General features: G+C 44.6%; 1 protein-coding gene across 2 annotated transcripts in view; it reads right to left on the minus strand.

Annotated features, from left to right (window-relative positions):
• The window catches only part of GRM8 (glutamate metabotropic receptor 8), a 1729433-nt gene that overhangs the window by 43762 nt on the left and 1663181 nt on the right, over positions 1–22490 (minus strand). For both annotated transcript variants that reach the window (XM_073573421.1, XM_073573422.1), the window contains one exon: positions 6712–6958. In XM_073573421.1, the coding sequence (XP_073429522.1) occupies positions 6712–6958 (247 nt within the window). The remainder of the gene's footprint in view (positions 1–6711; positions 6959–22490) is intronic.

Here is a 22490-nt window from a genome sequence, read left to right on the forward strand (position 1 = left end):
AGTGCAGCCTTAGGAAAATCTAAGCCAAATTAATGGCTGAGCAAAAGCCGAATATTTTTTATTTTATCTAGGCAATTTATGTACATATTACACATATTTGGTAAAATATGGGAAGTGATATCACCTTCTATATATTATTTTAATTTCTTAAAATATATTTCATGTTATAAACTAAAAAATTTTACTTAGCATTTCCTAAAAATAATCTGTCATTTTCTACTTTGATCTTTAGAATATACTATGATCAGCTTTTCACTCACCCCACAGAATAAATCGACATGTGGGTTTTGAAAATACAAGGTAAAAAATACCTGTAAGGTCTTAAAACACTGGTACAGCACCGAGAAATCTCATTAAGAAGGCATAAGCAAATGATGGTGAAAGTGCACTGGGAGCAATGCATCAGTTTTCTTCATTTTTCCCTGATCAGCTCCACCTTCCTCTCCTTGATTGACAGCTCTGATCTCTTTCGGACAAATGCCTAGTAAGGCAGCAGGTGGAATCTTCTAGCAATGAATGTATTTTAAGACCTACATGGCTATGTTCTTTTTGAGGGGGTATAATGTTGATGTCAGATAGCCTTTAATCTCTCACTAAAATTGACCCAAGATTTGTAATAAGACATCTTTATTTCTAAAAAAAAAAATAAAGACCATAACGCAGTTCAATCTTGATTTGTGTAAAATTGAAAATTGCACATAAGGGCTATTTCTATGCATGTAGTTTTGGCTGTGTTTACATGCAGAACACGGGTTGGTGTATAACTATAACCCCTTCATTTTGAAGCCTGTTTTCACCCTCCTGACCAGGTCATTTTTTCCTATTCTGATCACAGTCACTTAATGAGGTCATTACTCTGGAAAGCTTCAATGGATCCCACTGGTTCTCAGACTGTTTATTTTGAGACATATTGTACTTCATGATAGTGGTAAAATTTCTTTGATATGACTTGCGTTTATGTGTGAAATAATTGGAAATTTGTAGAAAATTTAGAAAATTTTGCAATTTTCAAACTTTTAATTTTTTTGCCCGTAAATTAGAGAGTCATGTCTCTCAAAATAGTTAATAAGTAACATTTCTCACATGTCTACTATACATCAGCCCAATTTTTGAAACTTTTTTTGAAGGAAGCTCTAAGGGTTAAAAGTTGACCAGTGATTCCTCATTTCTACAACAAATTTTACAAAACCATTTATTTTAGGGACCACACCACATTTAAAGTGGCTTTGGGGGGGCTATATGACAGAAAATGCCAAAAATTGACACAATTCTAAAAACTGCACCTCTCAAGGTACTCAAAACCACATTCATGAAAAGTTTATTAACCCTTCAGGTGCTTCACATGAATTAATGTAATGTGGAAGGAAAAAAATGAACATTTTAACTTTTTTTCACAAACATTTTTCTTTAGACCCATTTTTTTTATTTTTGTAAGGGCAACTGGAGAAATTGCACCATACAACTTCTTGCACAATTTCTTCTGAGCATGCCAATACCCCATATGTGGGGGAAAACAAATGTTTAGGCACAGAACAGGGTTCTTTTGGAGAGCCCCTGATGTGAATAAATAGTATAAACGCCCCACAAGTGGCACCATTTTGGAAACTAGACCCCTCAGGGAACTTATCTAGATGTGTATTAAGCAGCTTGAAACCCCAGGTGCTTCACAAAAGTTTATCACATTGAAAATAAAAAAAATCACAGAAGCTACAGAAGGAAGGACTAGGGGAAACTACAGTCATATGTTAAAGTTTGGGCACCCCTATTAATGTTAACCTTTTTTCTTTATAACAATTTTGGTTTTTGCAACAGCTATTTCAGTTTCATATATCTAATAACTGATGGACTCAGTTATATTTCTGGATTCAAATGAGGTTTATTGTACTAACAGAAAATGTGCAATCTGCATTTAAACAAAATTTGCCTTATGGAGTGCAGATTTTCCTACAATAGTTTGCGGACGCCATATCCAGAGACCCTAAGTGCTAGAAAAGCACAATCCCTCTCAAGTAACCCTATATTTGGAAATTATACCCTTTTGGGAATTTATTTACAGGTGTAGTGATGATTTTACATCCATGAATGTTTTCCAAAAACAAGCTGCAGTGGATGTTGCGGAGGGAAAATTAAAAACTGCGTTTGTAGTGACCAGTATGTTGTAGTGACCAGTACATTATGCCAAGCTCATGCTTCTGGAGACATGCACCCAGGGCTGGACTGGCCATCTGGCAATACTGGCAAATGCCAGAAGGCCCTGTCTGGTCATGGGCTGCCTTGTCTGCTACGTTGTTAACAGAATCGGTGTTCTCAAGACACCTATACTGTGTGTCACTTACCCCAGCAGGTCTCTGGTATCATTAGAAATATTGGTCTTGTAGTAAATCTTGCTTTCCTCCATCCAGGGTAATATTAGTAATATAACCCATCTGGTTCTTGAGGACGGGGACAACATGGGCCTGTGTGATTTCAAAACTCATGGCTAAATTTCAGCCCCAGTCCATACCTGCATGCACCTGTAAATTAGGCAGGTTCTCATCACTACAGAAATGCCAAACCTGTGGGCACTATACGTGGTTTAGACACACTGGGGCTCAGAAGGGAGGGGACATTTGGATTTGGGAGTTCAGATTTTGCTGAATTTCTTTTGAGGGGCGAGGAGCCATTTTGCTTTTCCAGAGCCTTTGTGCTACCAGTGACGTGGACGTACCCTATATTTCCATTAACAGTTAACGGACCTTAGAGAGGATTGTTTTTTTGTGGATTGAGTTGAAGCTTAAATTGGGAAAATTTTGCATAACATTTAGGATCACAGTTATCTGGTGCTCTACGCTGAGCACTTAAATCCGGGTGCCCATCTACATCTCTGAGTGATGTGATTCAGATGAAACCCCTGAGAGATTTATTCACTATAATGAGACAGCAGCATTTTTCTGGACTCCATCTGGCCTCTGTTCAGCATTGTCCTTCTTTTCAGAAGTGCACAAAGCTGTGGTCGACCGCACTTTCATGCATGCATAAAAAGACGGACACCACCGAATTACAGGTCAGACGGCATTTACAGTACATCCATTTGCCTCATTATAGGGAATTTTCAGAGTTTCTGACTGAATCACATATTTCAGAGATTTACACTGAAACCCTGGTGTAAGTACTCAGCGCAGTGCGCAGGATAAATGTGATCTTTGTGAGGCAAAATGAAAAAATCAACAGCAAGTCAAGAATTGGTTTTATTTCTTTTTATGCCTTCCTTGTGCGGTATAAGTGACTGCATGACTTTATTCTTTGGTTCAGTTTGATTACAGCAATATGAGATTTATATAAGGATTTTATGTCTGGCAGCTGTCACGCACTAAAAGACTTTTTATTGAAAAAATAGTTTTGCATCGCAATATTTAGACATTTATAATTTTTCCATATTTCAGCCAACAGAGTCATATGATGGCTTTTTTTGTGGGACTAGTTGACATTTTTATTGGTACTATTTTCAGGCACTTGACATTTTTTGACGTCTCTCTATTTTGATTTTTTGGGATTTAACCCCTTTCTGACGGCTGACATACTATCCCATCCATGTGCCTTGGGACTTACTGCCCATGGACGGGATAGTATATCATGGACGATCAGCCGCGCTCACAGGGAGCACGGCTGATCGCGGCGGGTGTCAGCTGATTCTCACAGCTGACACCCGGCACTAAGTGCCAGGAGCAGTCAAATAGGAATGCATTGTTCCACTTACTTTCCGCATGTGGCTATGCCCACCATGTGCAAAGTAAGCAGAAAATGTGCAGATGGTACCCTCGGTCTGGAGGAGAGGAAACTCTCCTCCAGGCCCTAGGTACCATATCCCTGTTAAAAAAAGAATTAAAATAAAAAAATCTTGTTATTCTCACCTTCCGGCATCCCACGCAGCGCCCCCAGGCCTCAGCGACGCTCCCTCCAACTCCCAATCCCAGCGATGCCTTTCGACAATGACCTGTGATGACATAGCGGTCTCACAAGACTGTTACGGTCTTGCAAGACCGCTATGTCATCAAAGGTCATTGTCGCAAGGCATCGCTGGGAACGAGACTTGCCGGGAGCATCGCGAGAATCTGGGACGCTGCGTGGGACACCTGAAGGTGATAAAAACATGATTTTTTTAAAATTATTTTTAACTTTATATCTTTTTACTATTGAAGCTGCATAGGCAGCCTATAGTAAAAAGTTGGTCACACTCATCAAACACTATGTCAATCAGTTTTCCAAGCGATGCTACAGATCACTTGGAAAGCGCTAGCATTCTGCAAGCTAATTATGCTTGCAAAACATTAGTTAAAATGCGGGAAATACGTGGGAATTATGCATGCGGAATTCTAGCGTATTTCCCGCTGCAGGGAGTTGTAAAATTGCAGCATTTTTTACCTTGTCACACGGCGGGATATCACTGTACTGTAACAGATACTGCACTGCAGAGCATTAGATCAGCATCTGACAGGCAGGGAAGATCCTGCTCTTAGCAGGCACTGACAAGCCATCTTTATATTCAAGTGATGCAGAATTTTTCTGTTCAGTGGCTAGTATGAGCATGCCCTTACACGCTGCATGCACACCAATTTATGTCCCAGTTCATACCTTTTGTTTTTTTTTCTGTCTGTCTGCTTCATGTGCATATAAGGGTGTGGCTTGCCTATCTCTTGAGTGGGGCACTATTGATGTAGTCTCCCTCAGCTGTGTATCCATTAATTGGGCTCAGTCCATCTCAGCCCTTATCCACATGTATGTAAGGCCGGGATCACACATGCGAGAAACACGGCCAAGTCTCGCATGTTAATACCCGGCACTGCCACCGGCACTTGGATCGGAGCGTGCAGCTGCATAGCAATACATGCAGCCATGTGCTCTGCTCCAGAGTGCTGGGTATTAACATGCGAGACTCAGCCGTGTTTCTTGCATGTGTGATCCTGGCCTTACTTGACAAACGGTAAGGTTTTTATTATTAGAGTTAGAACTGTTCCAATTACGGTTGCCGTGACGAGTCGGGATAGCTTTCAAATTTTTTTTAATCAAAAAACATGTTAACTAAACACTGTATACTATTTTCATGCATTATGCTTTTTATTTACCATATATACTTGTGTATAAGCCAACCCCCCTAGTTTTGCCACAAAAAACTGGGAAAACTTATTGACTTGTGTATAAGCCTAGGGTGGAAAATGCAGCAGCTACTGGTAAATATCAAAAATAAAAATAGATACCAATAAAAGTAAAATTAATTGAGATATCAGTAGGTTAAATGTTTTTGAATATCCATATTGAATGCTTCATACAAAATGCGCCCCCTATAATGCTGAACAAAGGTTAATAATGGCCCCATAAGAATCTCCATTAAAAATATGCCCCATATGCTGCTACATAAAGGTTATGGCCCCATAAGATGCTCCATAGAATATGCCCCCACAAAATGCCCCATAAGATGCTCCATAGAATATGCCCCCACAAAATGCCCCATAAGATGCTCCATAGATTATGCCCCCATAAGATGCTCCATAGAATACCCCATAAGATGCTCCATACATTATGCCCCCATAAGATGCTCCATAGAATAGGCCCCCATAAGACACTCCACAGAATAGGCCCCCATAAGATGCTCCACAGAATAGGCCCCCATAAGATGCTCCATAGAATATGCCCCCATAAGATGCTCCACAGAATAGGCCCCCATAAAATGCCCCATAGAATAATCCCCATATGCTGAAGCTGCCGCTGCTGCTGCAATTAAATTTAAAAAAACATACTCACCTCTCCTTCGCTGGGGGCAGGTGCCGGTGTCGATGCTGGCTCAGGACCCATCACCTGAGATATTCACCTGTCCCCGTTCCCACGCTTCTTACCGTTATCTGCCACATCATCTCACAGTGACGTTCAGGCAGAGGGTGCAGCGTGCACTAACCACATCCCCATGCCCTCTGACCTGAACATCACTGACAGAGGACGCAGCAGGTAGCGGCGAGCAGCGTGGGAATGGGCACAGGTGAATATCGCTATACTTACCCCCTCCTGGCACATCTCTGCAGCCCGTTCTCCCACGGTCTCTGGCGCCTGTCTTCAGCAGTTACGTGGTACCGCTCATTAAAGACATGAATATGCGCATATTCATGTCTTTAATGAGCGGTACCACGTGACAGCTGAATGCAGGCGCCAGATACCGTGGTACAAGCAGAGGGGCTGCAGAGACCACGTCAGGAGGGGGTAAGTATGATCTCTGACACCCCCGCTCCCGCTCCCCTGCCAACCCCCAGTATATGACCCACGTATAAGCAGAGAAGCGGACTTTCAGCCCCAAAAAATGGGCTGAAAATCTCGGCTTATACACAAGTATATACGGTATTTTTTTTATTATTTATTTACTGCAGGAGGTTTAGTCATTATGTTTCTGTCTTTCTGTTTTTTCTGTTCAGTGGCTAGTGTGAACAAGCGCTTATATGCTGCATGCAAACCAATTTATGTCCCAGTTCATATCTTTTGGTTTTTTTTTCCCTCATATAGTGCAGGGCACTTTGTGGCTGTTCTTGAACCCTATGGTAGCAATATTAAGGAGAAGGACCTGTAACTTTTGCATAGTATTTTATTGTTTAAATAATGCACATAAAGCTGCAGAAAATGTACAACTAACATTTCGAGCACTGATTTTGTTAGGGGCAAACACAGCATAGCATTCACACAGCTACTTACTATTTGTTTCAAGACTTTCACACAGTTCCGTTTTCACTTCACCATTTGGTCTGTCATTCCCTTTTTGGATCAGCTTACTCTGCATGGTGGCAGCTGTCACAACAGCCTTGAAGCTCCTCTTTCTTTTTTGAACATTTTGCTCTGGGTGGAAAATGATAATGTAAACCTTGGGCATGTAGAGCATTCCCAGAGATACAGATGCACTTAAACTCATGGACACGGTTAATGTTGTGGTCTGGATATACATCTAGAACAAAAAAAAGAAACAAAAAACTAAATTAGTAATTAGCAGAAAAACAATCAAACAGCTTAGAACAAGAAATAGCTTGAGAAAGGTTCCATAGATAGAGTTGAAACGTATCGTGTATGAGTGAATGAAGGATCCTTTTCACTTTTTCACCAATTGCATGTGATGCTTCATCTTTCTACTGGATATTTGTGATGATAATTATCAGACTTTATAACCAAGAAGTGCTATGTAAAGAACATAGTAACATAGTTATTAAGGTTGAAGGAAGACTTTAAGTCCATCTAGTTCAACCCATATCCTATCCTAACTTGCACTAACATGTTGATCCAGAGGAAGGCAAAAAACCCCATGTGGCAAACAGTAAGCTTCACATTGGGGAAAAAAATTCCTTCCCGACTCCACATACGGCCATCAGACTAGCTCCCTGGATCAACGCCATATTAAGGAAACTAGTGTTTATAACCTGTAATATTATACTTTTCAAGAAATGCATCCAGTCCCTTCTTAAATTTTAGCAGGGAATCACTCATTACAACATCATATGGCAGAGAGTTCCAAAGTCTCACTGCTCTTACAGTAAAGAATCTGTGTCTGTGATTATGCTTAAACCTTCTTTCCTCCAGATGTAGACGATGCCCCCTTGTCCCCGTCACAGGTCGAAGAGTAAAAAGATCATTAGAAAGGTCTTTGTGCTGTCCTCTCATATATTTATACATTGTAATAAGATCACTCCTAAGCCTTCGATTTTCCAAGCTAAATAACCAGAAGTGTAATAACCTGTCTTGGTATTGAAGGCCCCCTAGTTCCCTAATAACCTTGGTCACTAGAGTTGAGCGATACCGTCCGATACTTCAAAGTATCGGATCGGAATGGATCGGCCGATCTTTAAAAAAAGTATCGGTATCGCCGATTCCGATACCGGAAGTCCCATTCAAGTCTATGGGACTTCCGGTATCGGAATAAGAAAAACCCTGTTTTTGCCTTGTACAGCCTCTCTGGGGTCTGTACGGGCCTTTCGAGGGGTCTGTGCAGGCTCCGGTGGTCTGTGCCGGCCTGCCGGGGGGCTGTGCCGGCCTGCCGGTGGTCTGTGCAGGCTCCGGTGGGCTGTGCCGGCCTGCCGGGGGGCTGTGCCGGCCTGCCGGTGGTCTGTGCAGGCTCCGGGGGGCTGTGCCGGCCTGCCGGGGGGCTGTGCCGGCCTGCCGGTGGTCTGTGCAGGCTCCGGTGGGCTGTGCCGGCCTGCCGGGGGGCTGTGCCGGCCTGCCGGTGGTCTGTGCAGGCTCCGGGGGGCTGTGCCGGCCTGCCGGGGGGCTGTGCCGGCCTGCCGGTGGTCTGTGCAGGCTTCGGGGGTCTGTGCAGGCATCGTCCGATGGGACTACAAGTCCCATCGGGCGATGCCTGCTACCATGACAGTGATTGACACATTAGCCAATGATGGGACAGTAGTAGTCCCATCATCCGGCTAATGTGTTAAATGTAAAAAAAAAAAAAAAAAAAAAAATACTACATACATGCTACATACATACTACATGCTACATACATACTACATGCTACATACATACTACCTGCTACATACATACTACATATATACTACATGCATGCTACATACATACTACATGCTACATACATACTACATGCTACATACATACTACATATATACTACATACATACTACATACATACTACATACATGCTACATACATACTGCATGCTACATACATACTACATACATACTGCATGCTACATACATACTACATACATACTACATACATACTACATGCATGCTACATACATACTGCATGCTACATACATACTACATACATACTACATACATACTACATGCATGCTATATGCATGCTACATACATGCTACATGCATGCTACATACATACTACATGCTACATACATACCACATACATACTACATACATACTACATACATACTACATGCATGCTACATACATACTACATACATACTACATACATACTACATACATACTACATGCATGCTACATACATGCTACATACATGCTACATGCTACATACATACCACATACATACTACATACATACTACATGCTACATACATACTACATATATACTACATGCATGCTACATACATACTGCATGCTACATGCATGCTACATACATACTACATACATACTACATACATACCACATATATACTACATACATACAATACATTCATACAATACATACATAGACATACAGTACATATAACATAGAGTAACATACTTACCAATACTTGTCACATTGTTCCCCGAAGCCATTGTCTTTTCCGGAATAAATATTAACATAACAAACCACAAAAATACTCACCCACGATCCGAAGCAGTCCACGAGTGTGTCCCACGACGATCTTGGGTAGAGAACTGCAGCATCAGATGATGCTGCCGTTCTCTACGGGCTGCAGGAATCCAATGACGGAAGGTAGGTATCCTTCCGCACTGTATTCCTCCGCCACTTAAAAAAAAAAAAGTCCCTAGTCTCACTTTATGCCATTGCTGTGTGGGAATTTCCCACGCAGCAATGGCATAAAGTGAGACTAGGGACTTTTTTTTTTTTAAGTGGCGGAGGAATACAGTGCGGAAGGATACCTACCTTCCGTCATTGGATTCCTGCAGCCCGTAGAGAACGGCAGCATCATCTGATGCTGCAGTTCTCTACCCAAGATCGTCGTGGGACACACTCGTGGACTGCTTCGGATCCTGGGTGAGTATTTTTGTGGTTTGTTATGTTAATATTTATTCCGGAAAAGACAATGGCTTCGGGGAACAATGTGACAAGTATTGGTAAGTATGTTACTCTATGTTATATGTACTGTATGTCTATGTATGTATTGTATGAATGTATTGTATGTATGTAGTATATATGTGGTATGTATGTAGCATGTAGTATGTATGTAGTATGTATGTAGCATGCATGTAGCATGCAGTATGTATGTAGCATGCATGTAGTATATATGTAGTATGTATGTAGCATGCATGTAGTATATATGTAGTATGTATGTAGCATGTATGTAGTATGTATGTAGTATGTATGTGGTATGTATGTAGCATGTAGTATGTATGTAGTATGTATGTAGCATGCATGTAGTATGTATGTAGCATGCATGTAGTATGTATGTAGCATGCATGTAGTATGTATGTAGTATGTATGTAGTATGTATGTAGTATGTATGTAGCATGTAGCATGTATGTAGTATGTATGTGGTATGTATGTAGCATGTAGTATGTATGTAGTATGTATGTAGTATGTATGTGGTATGTATGTGGTATGTATGTAGCATGTAGTATGTATGTAGCATGCATGTAGCATGCATGTAGTATGTATGTAGCATGCATGTAGTATATATGTAGTATGTATGTAGCATGTAGTATGTATGTAGTATGTATGTAGTATGTATGTGGTATGTATGTAGCATGTAGTATGTATGTAGTATGTATGTAGCATGCATGTAGTATGTATGTATGTAGTATGTATGTAGCATGCATGTAGTATGTATGTAGTATGTATGTAGCATGCATGTAGTATGTATGTAGTATGTATGTAGTATGTATGTAGCATGTAGTATGTATGTAGCATGCATGTAGTATATATGTAGTATGTATGTAGCATGTAGTATGTATGTAGCATGCATGTAGTATATATGTAGTATGTATGTAGCATGTAGTATGTATGTAGTATGTATGTAGTATTTTTTTTTTTTAACATTTAACACATTAGCCGGATGATGGGACTACTACTGTCCCATCATTGGCTAATGTGTCAATCACTGTCATGGTAGCAGGCATCGCCAGATGGGACTTGTAGTCCCATCGGACGATGCTTGCACAGACCCCCGGACATCAGCACAGCCCCCCGGCAGGCCGGCACAGCCCCCCGGCAGGCCGGCACAGACCCCCACAGGGTGCACAGACCACCGGCAGGCCGGCACAGCCCCCCGGCAGGCCGGTACAGACCCCCACAGGGTGCACAGACCACCGGCAGGCCGGCACAGCCCCCCGGCAGGCCGGTACCGACCCCGGGCAGTCCACACAGCCCCCCGGCAGGCCGGCAGAGACCCCCGGAAGGCCCGAAATGACGGCGCATCATGATGCGCACACACCGCGCATCATGATGACGTCAGGCCGTCAATCAACTTTGAACTTCCGATTCCGATGCCGAATTCCGATATTGAAAAATTATCGGAAGTCGGTATCGGAATTCCGATACAGCAAGTATCGGCCGATACCCGATACTTGCGGTATCGGAATGCTCAACACTATTGGTCACTCTTCTCTGCACCCACTCCATTTCAGCTATGTCTTTCTTATACACAGGAGACCAGAACTGTACACAGTATTCTAAGTGTGGTCGCACTAGTGACTTATATAGAGGTAAAATTTTGTTCTCCTCATGAGCATCTATGCCTCTTTTAATGCATCCCATTATTTTATTTGCCTTTGCAGAAGCTGCCTAACACTGGCCACTAAATGTGAGTTTGTCGTACACCCATACACCCAGGTCTTTTTCAGTGACAGTTTTGCCCAGTATTTTACAATTAAGCACATATTTATACATCTTGTTTGCTCTACCCAAGTGCATGACCTTATATTTATCCCCATTAAAGCTCATTTGCCAATTATCAGCCCAAGCTTCTAGTTTACATAAATCCTCCTGTAATATAAAATTGTCCTCCTCTGTATTAATTACACTGCAGAGTTTAGTGTCATCTGCAATTATTGAAATTCTACTCTCTATGCCCCCTACAAGGTCATTAATAAATATGCTAAAAAGAAGCGGAACCCAATACTGACCCCTGTGGTACCCCGCTGCTAATAATAATAATAATCTTTGTTTATATAGCGCCAACATATTCCACAGTGCTTTACAGTTTAACAGTTCCAAACATAAGTCATAAGTAACAACGTTAACAATACAATAATGAAAGCAAAATAAGACGACCCTGCTCGTGAGAGCTTACAATCTAATATAAGGTGGGGGAGATACAGAGTACAGGTGTGTATTTACAATGATGTATTTACAATGATGGTCCAGCCATCTTGAGGGAGTGAGGGATGCATGGAGATAGTGCTAACCGTGACACTGCTAACCGTGACCCAGTCCGAGTGTGCAGAAAGATTCAAGTAGAGAAGAACAAATATATTCTAATTGAATCAAGTGTTTGTTTAAATTTTAGGAATTCGCTGATTATTTTGAGTGATTTACGTAAAAAGTCTGCCATCAAAATTATACATTGGTAGATATCCAAAAAGTATTGTTTCTCCTTGTGTAATTGACATACTAATCATGCCGAGATGAGGAGACTAAAGGTACTGTCAAACTTAGCGATGTACCAGCGATATGACGCAGTCAGGATCGCTGGTACATCGCTAAGTGGTCACTAGTGAGCTGCCACACAGGCAGATCTCACCAGCGACATCGCTGGGGATGGGGGTCGCTACTTACCTGTCACACCAGGCGATCCTGCGTCCTCCCGCCCACGTCGCTCGTCGTCACAGCAGGAAGCGCCGCAGGAAGCTGACGACGAGAAACAGTCCTGGACAATCTCGCGCTATCAGCGATAACCAGCGGGGGAGCCGGTTGTAGGTAAGTATCAGACATAGCGATATCGCTAGCAATATCGCTATAACGTCACAAGTTATAGCGATATTGCTAGCGATATCGCTTAGTGTGACAGTACCTTTAATGCCACAATGCTCCCTTGGGAAATATGCAAATTGTCTCTTCAGATAGGAAGAGAACTAGAACTCTAGTGCCACCTATTGGAAATAGAAATCCTGAAAGTCAATGTCGACCCTTTAATGAGCCTTGTCACATGACTTAGGATAAAAGCCAAACCAGAATCTCAATTTGCAGAGATATTTCCCAGAGGAACATTGAGGCTTTAAGTCTCCTCATCTTGGCATGCTTAGCATGTCATTCTCAGCAAGGAGAAACGATACTTCTTGGATATCGGTCAGACACCTCTCACACAGCCAAACCAGATCTCACAGTTTCGCTGACGAGGGGCAGTACCCCGAAACACAGTGTCTGCAAATTGAGATTATGGTTTGGCTTTTATCCTAAGGGTTCTTTTACACTTGCCGTCGTTTTGTTGCCCATTTTTGCTTCCACAATAGATTTCTATAGGACTGCAAAAATGGGCCGCAAAATATCGTAGGAGCACCATAAGCCGTATGGCCATGAGGGCCATATTTACAGCTGTGAAAAAATATATAGCTTGCGTACATGGCCCCCATTGAAATTAATGGGGCCGCAAAAACAACAGAAGCTTGCCCAGTGTGTTGATTTTGCGGTACACTGTATTTGTGGAACGCCGTATTTTTACTAGGACACTACCATGTACACTACCGTTCAAAAGTTTGGGGTCACCCAGACAATTTAGTGTTTTCCATGAAAACTTATACTTTTATTAATCAAATGAGTTTCTAAATTAATTTAAAATCTAGTCCAGACATTGACAAGGTTCAAAAAAGATTTTTATTTGAAATAATAATTTTCTCCTTCAAACTTTGCTTTCATCAAAGAATGTTCCCTTTGCAGCAATTACAGCATTGCACACCTTTGCCATTCTAGCAGTTAATTTGCTGAAGTAATCTCGAGAAATATCACCCAATGCTTCCAGAAGCCCCTTCCACAAGTTGGTTTGGCTTGATGAACACTTTTTGCATACCATACGGTCAAGCTGCTCCCACAACAGCTCAATGGGGTTGAGATCTGGTGACAGCGCTGGCTACTCCATTACAGATAGAATACCAGCTGCCTGCTTCTTCTCTAAATAGTTCTTGCATAATTTTGAGGTGTGCTTTGGGTCATTGTTCTGTTGTAAGATGAAATTGGCTCCAATCAATCGCTGTCCACAGGGTATGGCATGGCGTTGCAAAATGGAGTGATAGCTATCCTTATTCAAAATCCCATTTACCATGTACAAATCTCTCACTTTACCAGCACCAAAGCAACCCCAGACCATCACATTCCCTCCACTATGGTTGACAGATGGCATCAGGCACTCTTCCAGCATGTTTTCATTTGTTTGCTTCTCACAAATGTTCTTCTGTGTGATCCAAACACCTCAAACTTGGATTCGTCTGTCCACAACACTTTTTACCAGTCTTCCTCTGTTCAATGTCTGTGTTCTTTTGCCCATATTAATCTTTTCCTTTTAGTATCCAATCTCATATATGGCTTTTTCTTTGCCACTCCGCCCTGAAGACCAGCATCTCGTAGTGGCCTCTTCACTGTAGATGTTGACACTGGCGTTTTGCATGTACTATTTAATGAAGCTGCCAGTTGATGACCTGTGAGGCATCGACTTCTCAAACTACAGATTCTAATGTACTTGACTTGTTGCTCAGTTGTGCAGCAGGGCCTCCTACTTCTCTTTCTACTCTGGTTAGAGCCTGTATGTAAAGAATTTCTCCGGGTGTAGATGCAAGTCACTGTACAGCGTATGGAAATGACCCTTCCATGAATGATGCAACAAAATTGGGTGCACCCACAGCCTCCTTGATGCAAGTGCAGCTGCTGCTGCTCTCTGCTCATACCCAAAATGATGGTTAAGCAATCTACACAGAATCACATCATCTTCAAAATGCCTCGACATGGTCAGAAAACTGAAATCCAAAGTTTGCCACAAACAAAGGATACAGAGCTCTGCACACTGTGAAGACCGGAAGACAATTGCACTGTAGAAAGGGCGGTTCCTTTTTTTGAGGTTTTTTTTCTTTATTGTTACTTGAAAATTTCCTTTTTTTGAAATTTTTTTAAAACCTCCCTTTTTTTTCTAACTTTTCAAAAGCTATTCAAAACTAGAAAAACGGTGATCCAAGAAGATTCTTGCGGCCCGTTTTTGCGGAATACAGTGAAAATTACGGCAATACGGCCCACAAAAAAGACCCACAAAAACCCCGGCCCATGTAAAAGAAGCCTAAGGGTACCATTACACATAACGATGTCCCAGTGATCCCACCAACGATCCGACATGGATGGGACCGCTGTGACATTGTTAGCTGATCGCTGGTGAGTTGTCACATAGACAGTCCCTCCAGTGATCAGGACCAGCGAGCACGCTGGTTACCAATGTAAACATCGGGTTTCTAAGGGCTGCCGGGCCCTTAGAAACCCGATGTTTACCCTAGATACCAGCGTTCACTGCAGGCAGGGCGGAAGGTGGAGGCAGAGCGGCGCACAGACAGACCGGTGTAGCTCTGCTATCTGCTACTACGGTCTGACACCGCTCTGCCTCCACCTCCTGCCCTGCCTGCAGTACACACTGGTATCTAGAGTAAACATCTGGTTTCTAAGGGCCCCGCAGCCCTTAGAAACCCGATGTTTACCTTGGTAACCAGAGTGCAGCGTCACTCATCGCTGGCTCCTGCTGCCACATGCAGCAATGCGCGTTGGCCAGCGGGAGACCAGCAATGAAAAAATGGCCCAGGATGATCCAGCATGATCAGCGATACCCCGCGGGGGGGGGCGATCGCTGCTGGATGTCACACACAGCGATATCGCTGGAGAGATCGCTGATGTATCACAAAATCAGCGATCTCGCCAGCGAGATCGCTGTGTGTAATGGGCCCTTAAGTCATGTGAAAAGGCTCATTAAAGGGTCAACATTGACTTTTAAGATGGCTACTTCCAATAGGTGGCATTAGAGTTCTAGTCCTCTTCCTCTCTGAAGAGACAATTTGCATACATTAGTAGTCAAAGTCAACTGGTGAGAGTGAATTCCTACTAACAAATAAAAATATCCCACTGTGTTAGACCAAATATATAGCAATTGTGTGAATTATGATGAGACTTAACTTTTAATGATAAAATTAAAAAAAAAAATGCCTTATAAAAAGTAGAGAGCAGACATTCCATTTAGGTACCGGTCACCTTTTTCTACAGCCTGGAGATCATTTTATTTTATTAAAATCAGAGAAAAGTGATGTGATCTACCCTTCAGTATGGTAATCATTCATAGGAGTTGTATTGTGGAGTAAGTTGGACACTGAGGGGCAGTTAGTTAGATACTGCCCTGTGGTCAACCCACATCTAGTAGACAAAATGTCCTACTACATATATATTCTTAGGACAATATATTATGTATCTCTGTCTTTTACTGATGACAGAAAGACTGACTGGCACTTCCAGGTGCATACTAGGAGCAGATACCTCCATATACAATAAACAACAAAGTTGCATTCTGTAGTGCTAAAGCATGTCATTATGCAATATATGAAATATTAATAGCAATACTGCTTCTGGATACTAGGAAAAAATGAGACACTTAGGCTAGGTTGACATTAGCGTTTGAGTCCACAGCGTATCATCAGCATCCGCAAACGTATGCAAAAACGTTTGCAAAACGCATATTTATGCAACGTTTTTATGCACATCATCTTACGCATGATGGAAAAAAACGCTGAGTGTGCATGCGTTTGTATGCGTTTTTGCATGCATTTGCATTGTTTATGCGTATGCGTTCGATATGACATCAGACAAAAATCGGCGTGCCTCATGGGATTTCTATATGTATTTTGAATAACGCATGTGTATCCAACGCATGCGTACGTGTGTCCTTGCGTACCATTGCATTCCCATAGACAGTAATGCGTTTTTTACGCACTCATCCGCATGCGCATACCTGCGCTTATTTGACAGATTTTTGATACCTCAAAAAATGCAACGTGTTGCGTTCGCCGGCACCGCCGCACACTGGGAAAAACGACGCATGCGAACACATACAAACGAATGTCCTTGCGTACACCATGTTAAATATATGTACGCATAACGCATGCGGATCTATGCGGATCAAGCACTGCACACACAGATGCAAATTTGAAACCAGCCTTAGCACATAATTTGGCCAATTCATGCATGCCCAACAACCAACCACAAGATGATCTCAAATCTGTTGGGTCCTAATGTGTCTAATGTGAATACCTCTCTAAAGAGCATGTCACACTAAGAGATATCGCTAGCAATATCGCTATAACTTGTGACGTTAGGGCGATATTGCTAGGGGTATCGCTGTGTGTGATACTTACCTACAACCCGCTCCCCCGCTGCTTATCGCTGATCGCGTGAGAGCGTCCTGGACTGTTTCTCGTCGTCAGCTTCCTGCGGCGCTTCCTGCTGTGACGACGAGCGACACGTGGAGCCGGGCGGGAGGACGCAGGATCGCCTGGTGTGACAGGTAAGTAGTGACCCCCGTCCCCAGCGATGTCGCTGGTGAGATCTGCCTGTGTGGCAGCTCACTAGCGACCACTTAGCAATGCACCAGCGATCCTGACCGCGTCATATCACTGGTCGGGATCACTGGTGCATCACTAAGTGTGACAGTACCTTAAGACTGACGTCTGTATTCCTGGGTAGATGTGAATAGCTCTCTTCAAAGTCTGATTTTATGGGTAGGTAGGAGCTTGTTGCAATTAAAATCCACCACATGCTGACAGGCAGAGTGCTCGGTCAGAGAGCTAATATATAAATGACAAAAAGACTGACTGGCACTTGTTGCCTCCAAGTGAAGTAAACATAGTAATTTATTCATCTACTGCACTAAATTTCCATAGCTAACAATCCTCCACAGTGCCATTTTCTTGATTTATTCAACACTAAGAAATACAGGTAGATAATTTTCTATCATGCGTTACCATCAGGGAGGGATCTGATTGGCTCCTAATTTATTCTGCAGTAGGACAACAACCCCAAACAGCACGAATGTCATTAAGAACTATCATTAAGAACTATCTTCAGCATAAAGAAGAATACTGTGTCCAGTTTTGGGCACCACATTTTAAAAAAGACATCAACAAACTGGAGCAAGTTCAGAAAAGATTGACCAGAATTGTGACTGGTCTGCAAACCTTGTCTTATGAGGAAAGGTTGCAGGATTTGGGAATGTTTAGCTTGCAGAAGAGAAGACTGAGAGGAGACATAATAGCTGTCTACAAATATCTCAAGGGCTGTCACATTGTAGAAGGAACATCTTTATTCTCATTTGCACAAGGAAAGACTAGAAGCAATGGGATGAAACTGAATGGGAGGAGACACAGATTAGATATTATAAAAAACTTTTTGACAGTTAGTAATCAATGAGTGGAACAGGCTGCCACGAGAGGTGGTGAGTTCTCCTTCAGTAGAAGTCTTCAAACGGAGGCTAGACAGACATCTGTCTGGGATGATTTAGCGAATCCTGGCGTTATCGCAGGGCTCATCTCTGGTCAGCCATTATGCCATCCAGTTCCGGACGCTGGTTTCAGAGCTGGAGTGGTCAGATAAGACCCTCATTCCGGTGTTCTGGAGAGGTCTGGCTGGCCATGTAAAGGACGCCCTGGCCATCAGGGTTATTCCCACCACACTGGAGGAGCTTATCACCATCTCCACCTGCATAGACCTTTGTTTTTCGAAGCGAAGGTTGGAGCGGTCCCAGTGTAGGCAGAGGATTAGGTTGGCACCTAGTTTTACTAAACCTCCGGAATCTCCTGATCAGGCTTCAGAGCTCCAAGAGGCCATGGGGAATTCTTGCACGGGATCCAGGTCCTGGTCCGCGCGAGCACCTGTGGTCTGTCACATTTGCCAGCAGTCTGGTCACCCTGCCAACCGCTGCCAACAGCGGCCAGGAAAACGCTCACATCTTGTGGCTGTTGCAGGAGGCCTACTAGATACTGCAATGTTTTCCTCCAAGCTGTCCTTTAAGGGCAAGCTTGAGTTCGGCTCTTCCACTCTGATGATGGAGGTTTGCGTGGATTCCTGGGTGGAGGGCAATTTCATGTCATCTGCCTTTGCCCAACAGCACACAATTCCTCTGGTTTTGCTACCTCAGCCAGTCACCATCAGAGTGGTGAATGGAGCGACATTACCCTCTCAGATCACCCACCAGACAACCCCACTGATACTCCGCTGTCTCCTTCCCATCAGGAAATGCTTTCTCTCCTTCTCATGCCGAAGGGTATCGACCAGGTCCTCTTAGGGGTCCCCTGGTTGCGTCATCATTCTCTCCATATTGAGTTGTCCTCACGAAGAATTCTCGGGTGGAGTAAATCCTGTGAGGGTAGATGTCAGAGGGAGTGCGTTCAGGTTGCCTCCACTGAAGTCCCCGCAGACCTTTCCTCTCTCCCCAAATGCTATCGACAGTATGCAGACGTATTCTCCAAGAAGGCGGCGGAGACCCTTCCGCCTCACCGCCCCTACGACTGTCCTATTGACCTCTTGCCTGGTGCTGAGCCTCCTCTGGGTCAAGTCTATCCCCTATCTCTCCTGGAGACAGAGGCCATGTCTCAGTATATCAGGAAGAATCTGGCAAGAGGATTCATTCGGAAGTCGGTGTCACCAGCGGGGGTGGGATTCTTCTTCATCCTGAAGAAGAATGGAGAATTATGTCCCTGCATCGATTACAGGGGTCTTAATGCCATCACCATTAAGAATAAGTATCCTCTGCCCCTGATATCAGAACTGTTTGATAGGCTACGGGGAGCGAGAGTGTTTACTTAGCTTGATCTGCGGGGGGCATACAACCTGATTCGCGTCCGTGAGGGGGACGAATGGAAGACAGCTTTTAACATCAGGGATGGGCACTATGAATACCTGGTGATGCCCTTCGGGCTCTGTAACTCTCCAGCTGTCTTCCAAGACTTTGTAAACAACATCTTCTGGGGTATGCTCACCACCTCAGTTGTATTCTATCTGGATGATATCCTCATCTACTCTCCAGATATTGACTCTCACTGGAGAGATGTTTGCAAAGTTTTCGACCTCCTACGGGCAAACTCCCTCTACGCCAAGTTGGAGAAGTGTGTGTTTGAGCAAGAGTCCTTGCCTTTCCTGGGCTATATCATCTCCGCCCAGGGATTGGCCATGGATCCTGCCAAGCTACAGGTGTTGATGGATTGGTAGGAGCCCCATTCTCTCTAAGTGGTGCAGCACTTTATGGGGTTCATAAATTATTACCACCAATTCATCCCCCACTTCTCGACGTTGGTAACCCGCTTGGTGACCCTCACCAAGAAGGGTGCAAATCCCAAGTTGTGGTCGGAACCTGTCTCCAAGGCCTTCTCCTCCATTAAGGCCCATTTTGCTAGTGCTCCCATTCTACATCGCCCCCATGTAGATAAACCCTTCATTCTGGAGGTGGATGTCTCTTCCATCGATGCTGGAGCGGTCCTGTTTCAGAAGGACATGCAAGGTCGGAGGCACCCATGCTTCTTTTTCTCTAAGACCTTCACACCGGCGGAAAGGAATTATTCCATCGGGGACAGGGAGTTGCTAGTGATGAAGTTGGCCTTCTCGGAGTGGAGACAACTCCTGGAGGGGGCTCGCCACCTTTTCCAGGTGTTCACCGACCACAAGAACTTGTATTTGCAAACAGCCCAGTGGCTAAATTCTCAACAGGCCAGATGGTCCTAGTTCTTCTCCCAGTTCCACTTCACCCTCCATTTTCTCTCCGGGGAGAAGAACGTCCGGGCTGATGCTCTCTCCTGCTCCGTGGTGTCATCGGAGGAAGAGGAGGAGGAGCCTCGGCTGATCGTCCCATCCGAGAGCCTGAGGACTGTGGCTCCGGTCACCCTTGAGTCAGTACCTCCGGGCAAGACATTTGTCCCTGCCCGTCTGCGAACGGAGGTCCTCTCTTGGGCTCATTCGTCCAGGGTGGGTGGACATTTCTGGACAAAACGGACCTCTGAGCTTCTGGCGAGGATGTACTGGTGGCGCATATGGCCCGTGACGTCAGGGACTATATTCATGGTGTGCGTCTCTTGCACCCAGAATAGGTCCTCTCGGCTGCGGCCCACTGGGCTACTTTATCCCCTGCCGGTAGCGGACAGGCCCTGGGAGATGGTCAGTATGGACTTTGTGGTGGGGCTACCCATGTCCAGTGGCAGCACGGTCATTTGGGTTGTCACCGACCATTTTTCCAAGATGGTGCAACTGGTACCTCTCTCCCGGTTACCTACTGCATGGGGCCTGGCAGCGTCGTTCATTAAGCACGATTTCCACCTGCACGGCATGCTGGACAAGATTGTCAGCGACCATGGTCCCCAGTTTGCGTCTCGGTTCTGGAGAGAGCACTGTAGCCTGCTCAGCATTGAGCTAAATCTCTCCTCGGTCTTTCATCCCAAGGCGAACGGGTTGGTACAGAAAGCCAACCAGACCCTGGTCACATATCTATGACATTTTGTCTCGACCAGGCAGGATGACTGGGCATCCTTGTTGCCGTGGGCGGAGTTCGCTTCGAACAAAGCTGTGGCAGACTCCACCGGCCAGACCCCATTCCTCCTAAATTACGGCCAGCATCTACGTGTCCCTGTGCCCATGCCCGTGTCGTCCACCGATTCCAGGGTGGCAGACTGGGCGGTGGAGGCATGTGACATTTGGGATCGCACTCAGGATGCTATCGGGGCCTCCAAGGAGAGATTGAGGGCCTCCACCGACACGCACCAGCGCCCCACTCCGACATTTGCTCCTGGCGACTTGATGTGACTCTCTGCCCATAACATCAGGCTGCGGGTCGAGTCCACAAAATTCACACCATGCTACATTGGTCCCTTCAAGGTCCTTGAGCAGGTCAACCCTGTGGTCTACCGTCTGGCCCTTCCACCACATTTGGCTATTTCCCACACCTTCCACATGTCCCTCCTTAAGCCTATCCTCATGTCCCGGTTCTCCGAGTCATCTGCTGGGACATCTGACCTGTCCTCGGACGAGTTTGAGGTTAATGCCATCGTAGGATGCAGGGTGGTGCGTGGTAAAAAGTTTTATTTGGTGGTCATGGTCCAGAGGCTCAGACCTGGGAGCCAGTGGAGAACATCCGCGCTCCACTTCTCATTGTGGAATTTGAGCGTCGCAAGGCTCAGAGAAGAGAGGGCCCTAGGAGGGGGGTAATGTTAGGAGTTGGGTTCCTGTCGCTGCACAGCAGGAATCCCGAGCCTTGCTTCCGGCAGTCTCCCATTCCTCTCCATCTGCAGAGGAGGTTGCTCAGCAGACTTGTCGGTCTCGGCACTCTTCCCAGACTAGCTCTGTGGGTTTGATTGCTGCTGCCACCTCTCATCCAGCTATAGCAATGCATGCTGGTCAGCAGCGAGCTACTCCAGGGACTAAGTCCTCCTTTCGGTTCACTGAGCATGCCCGTGGGACGATCTCTCATTGGAGATCGGAGGTCACATGCTCAGGTCCTTCTCCATCTCGGATTGGACCATCACAAAGGTCAGGAAGGTCCCGGAAGGACGCGGCTATAAAAGGTTCGCATGGCCACTCGGCCATGCGCTAGTATAGACTGCATTACCAGACTATGAGGTGTGAGTGTTGTATGAAAGTATGAATGTCTCTGGTGACTGACTCATTTGAAACCCCCACCCTTGGTACGCATGTGTTGTGCATCCTAGCCTGTTAAGCGTCCAGGCTTAGGTATAGGTAGAGGCAGGGTCTGAGACTAACGTCAGTGTCCACCGGTGGCTCTGCACACCACAGTGCACGTGCTCGACACTCCACCTTAGTCAGCAGCTATAGTGGTGTCTGCAGGTGCGATGC

Source organism: Dendrobates tinctorius, unplaced genomic scaffold, assembly GCF_039654945.1.
Source record: "Dendrobates tinctorius isolate UK_male_01 unplaced genomic scaffold, ASM3965494v1 ptg000035l, whole genome shotgun sequence".
Classification (NCBI taxonomy): Eukaryota; Metazoa; Chordata; class Amphibia; order Anura; family Dendrobatidae; genus Dendrobates; species Dendrobates tinctorius.